This window comes from Nanorana parkeri, unplaced genomic scaffold, assembly GCF_000935625.1.
Source record: "Nanorana parkeri isolate BGI_ZX_2015 unplaced genomic scaffold, ASM93562v1 scaffold368, whole genome shotgun sequence".
Lineage (NCBI taxonomy): Eukaryota > Metazoa > Chordata > Amphibia > Anura > Dicroglossidae > Nanorana > Nanorana parkeri.
In genome coordinates, this window is record NW_017306636.1 from 92622 (window position 1) to 93302 (window position 681).

Genomic DNA, 681 nt, shown 5'->3' on the forward strand with positions numbered 1-681 from the left:
GAGGCTGTGGGAAGTAATCCTATACAGTGTACCCTTCTGACTCACTTGTGGCTAGGGCATATTTTCCACATTATCATTAGCTTACTTCACGTCTAAACTCATCAATGAGGGTGTGGTACATACTTTGCACTTCACAGACTCGTCCCACACTCATCCATGATCCTGAAATATCTCTCCATCTGTTGTTTTCAGTACAGGTACGTACTGTAGCCATTGTCTGCATGATAATTAAACAATGTTCATTACAAGAGCTCGGCAGCCATGTACAGTGTCAGCAGTGAAAGGGAAAGGGGAGGGGATGTTTCTGGGCTGACTGCATGAATCACTGACTGCTGAGTATATTGACACGATTTTCTTTTTTGCTCCAAAAAGAACTCCTGAAGAGTAAAAAAAATAAAGCCTCCGGAGACGCAAGAGACTAAAACAGCCGTTGAAGAAACTGACTGAACAAGATGCTGCTGAAGGGCCTTCTCATTTTTCCTTCCATTCTTTGCCTCTTGTCATCCTATGCTGCAGCAGGGTAGGAATCATAATGTTATTTTCTCACAATAAGAACTGTTACATGGATTAGAAAAAGTAACCATAATCTACCTAATCTATTTAAAGCAGTTGCTGTATTACTGAAGTACAGTCCTTGATGTCACTTGCACAGTCACATAGAATACTGGGGGGGGGGGGGGC

General features: G+C 42.4%; 1 protein-coding gene across 1 annotated transcript in view; it reads left to right on the forward strand.

Annotated features, from left to right (window-relative positions):
- Positions 1–382: 382 nt before the first annotated feature.
- CD109 (CD109 molecule) overlaps positions 383–681 on the forward strand; it is a 125255-nt gene continuing 124956 nt past the window's right edge. The window contains exon 1 of the mRNA XM_018558905.1: positions 383–520. Within this exon, the coding sequence (XP_018414407.1) occupies positions 453–520 (68 nt within the window). The 5' untranslated portion in view covers positions 383–452. The remainder of the gene's footprint in view (positions 521–681) is intronic.